The sequence below is a fragment of the Gadus chalcogrammus genome, chromosome 5 (genome assembly GCF_026213295.1).
Source record: "Gadus chalcogrammus isolate NIFS_2021 chromosome 5, NIFS_Gcha_1.0, whole genome shotgun sequence".
NCBI lineage: Eukaryota > Metazoa > Chordata > Actinopteri > Gadiformes > Gadidae > Gadus > Gadus chalcogrammus.
In genome coordinates this window covers 5,524,347-5,527,201 of record NC_079416.1, presented here as the reverse complement: position 1 = coordinate 5,527,201, position 2,855 = coordinate 5,524,347, and the positions used below count along the sequence as shown (strand labels likewise).

General features: G+C 40.4%; 1 protein-coding gene across 2 annotated transcripts; it reads right to left on the bottom strand.

The window, feature by feature from the left end:
• Positions 1-606: 606 nt before the first annotated feature.
• Positions 607-2,625, bottom strand: LOC130383233 (uncharacterized). Of its 2 annotated transcripts, none has more exons than XM_056591333.1 (2): positions 1,117-2,625; positions 607-1,004 (listed from the first exon to the last, which is right to left on the bottom strand). In XM_056591333.1, the coding sequence occupies exon 1, from the start codon at positions 2,603-2,605 to the stop codon at positions 1,622-1,624; it is 984 nt and encodes a 327-aa protein (XP_056447308.1). In that variant the 5' UTR covers positions 2,606-2,625; the 3' UTR covers positions 607-1,004; positions 1,117-1,621. The 2 variants fall into 2 exon arrangements, with proteins under 2 accessions (XP_056447308.1, XP_056447310.1); XM_056591335.1 differs by having other exon boundaries at positions 619-683; positions 914-2,625.
• Positions 2,626-2,855: the final 230 nt, after the last annotated feature.

Genomic DNA, 2,855 nt, shown 5'->3' with positions numbered 1-2,855 from the left:
AATGGTTTCCAACGCGACACGGATTTCAGCATGGACAAAGTCCCAGAGTTCATAAAGCAAATTATGCATTTATCCGCATGGCTTGTGCTACATTTGTTCCCTTTTTACTACCAACAAGATGTTTTATACTACCAAAGCAAAAGGTGGAGAGTAAGGTAATGCAATACCTTTCCAAAACACAAACACATTTAAGTACACCTCATTCCACAATGAACAAAGCAGCTGGCATTTGGAGAGGGAGAGGGGTGTGGACTGTCAACTGTTGTGCACTGTATTATGTATTTACCGGCATGGCTGGAGCGGAAGAGCGGTGGTGCTACTGGCAGAGCAGTAACGGTGGTCAACTCTGTTGAACAGATTGGAAAAGTAAAAGCGTGTTAAATTACACTTAACTGGCACTTTTAAAGCAACTTATAAAATGAACAAAGCAATGCTATGCAGAGGGCATGGTGGCAAATGTGTGTGCACAAAAAGTCAAAGAGACCATGATAGATAGAGGAGATAGAGACCATGACAAAGCATAAATATAAAGAAAATGGAATTTGTTTTCAGAGAGATCACTAACCTGAATTTGGAATAGTTTTTTTTTTTGCTGGTGCTCTTGGGATTTTTGGAGGCGGGGGAGATTCCGATTGTCATCGTCTTCACTGGAGTAGTCGGGCAGGGAAAATTTCATATTTGGCCTTGAGATGAAACAAATTACAAAAAGTTAAGGGTATTATCATTGGTGAATTGATGATTAGTTATAAATGCCATAATGTTACACATGTTAACACATACTCCGCCTTTCTATAAATAACCAACCGAATAAGAAGTATTATTATTATTTAAAAAAGACATCCGTGTGGTACCAGATTTTCTTCCCTTTTAATATAATATTGCACATCATTGTGAAAAATTATGATGATCTTACTTTCTTTTTCTTTTCACATCATCATCGGTGGTATCCAATGACTCTCCTTTTTTTGCCTTCATATAAAAATTATGGGCCTTTTTATACGTTTCTATATCAAACAACAACAAAATCAAACAAACAACATTACAATAGTTAACCTGAAACATTTTCTCCCAAAGCAAAACACTACATTATGATGTGTAAATATACACAAATCCTACCTTTAACTTTAAGTATGACCACTGGATACAAGGTCCATGTCTGGGGGTCAGGGGATTCATTTGCTAAGGCAGCCTTCTTGACTTTTTCTTTGGATGTGTAAGGTGGCCAGTAGCATTTATTATTGGAAGCAATCCATGTGTTGGGAACAGTAAAAATGAACCCCTCCTCGGGGAAGGACACAACTAAATACATTTCTTAATAAATACAAATAAATAAAATAAAATAAAATAAATAAAAATATATTTTCTTGTATGATGTATCTTGTATGTCTGTTGAAGGGAGAAATAGTGACATGTTAATGCTCAATACCTATATAATAATATAATAACAATTGCTACAGCAATTCCACATGAGTTGGGACACTTGTGAATACAAAATGATCTACTATAATTTCTAAAACATTCAATCCATTCATCAGATTTAGGATATGGGCAGATACAACATATCAGCTGTTAAAACTGAACAAAACTGTGACACTTACGCAAACATACAAAAACAGCAGTCCTACTGGTGTACCATTGGTAGCCCAGCAAAACCATCCTTAACTGGAAGCAGGACATATTTCCTCTTTATGTGGGCAGCTAGAGTGTGGTGCAGTTGGGGTGTCAGGGCAGATAGATGATAGATGCCAACTTCAGAGGATTCAAGGGGATAGTGGAAGAGGTTGCAGAGCTTTGTGAATGGCCTAAACACTATGTGGACGTCTGCCTTGTTGTCAACTACGATGTTGTCAATTACCACTATCCTTCCCCCAGCTAGCTCCACACAACGGTCACTGGCTGAAACCTGGATGACGGCCCCCTGAACAGTCATTTTTTTGAACTGCTTGATTGCACTAATGTGAGGTGGTACAGGGCCACTGAAATGCTCGATGGATAGACTGGACGTCACACTAGTAACACACTCGCTGGACTTAAAGCTCCTCTCAGACAAGCGGCGGATGACCTGTTCTAGGGGCTTGTTTGGCTTTCTGATCATGTGTTTTAGTTGCCCAAGGAAGTTCTCAAATGGGAAGCATGATACGTTGTCTAACACTCCATACTTCTCTGTTTGTGCACTAAGGTGAACTAATGCATGCATGTTGTACCCAACGTACTCCCTACCATAGACTTCGCTGCAGTGCTTTACAAATGCCAAGAGTAGGGTGTGGGCATAGTCTGCCTTATCTCCCACTAAGGTGACACTAAGTAAGATGGTCATGGCCACAGACAGCAACATAAAGTTGTCATAAATTGGTGTCGGCACTCTACCCTTTAAGCATGCTTGCCCAGTATATAGTAGGAATGAGCGAAACTCAGTAGCTTTCCATCTCTCAAATTCGGACAGAGGTCGGGGCTTACGGTTGAACTCGCTTGGAAGATGGGAACGATAGCGCAAGAGTTCAGTTGACACCTCTTTTACAGCAGGTGTACCTATGCGAGTGTGTAATGGTTTTTTCATCCAGAAGTACAACAGTTTCCGCCCTACCCCTAAGCAAACCACATGCATGTAGTCATGGGGAAACTGTGTGACCATTCCTACGGACAGAAGGCTGAATGGACTAAATCCAGTGAAATGCTGATCATCATTTAATTCCTCCAAATGATCACTGTCTAGTCGAGCAGGTGCATCAAATTGTGGAAATGTCATCCTACCCTGATAGGTTACTCCCTTTAGATGGCATTTGTGACAGCAAAAAAATCCTGTGTGACCCTTTGAACTTCTGACAAACGCGCGTGCAGGTGCATCACAAACTACT

Excerpts from the sequence above, each read along its gene's own strand:
- LOC130383233 (XM_056591333.1), bottom strand. The coding sequence starts at position 2,605 with ATGCATGTGGTTTGCTTAGGGGTAGGGCGGAAACTGTTGTACTTCTGG.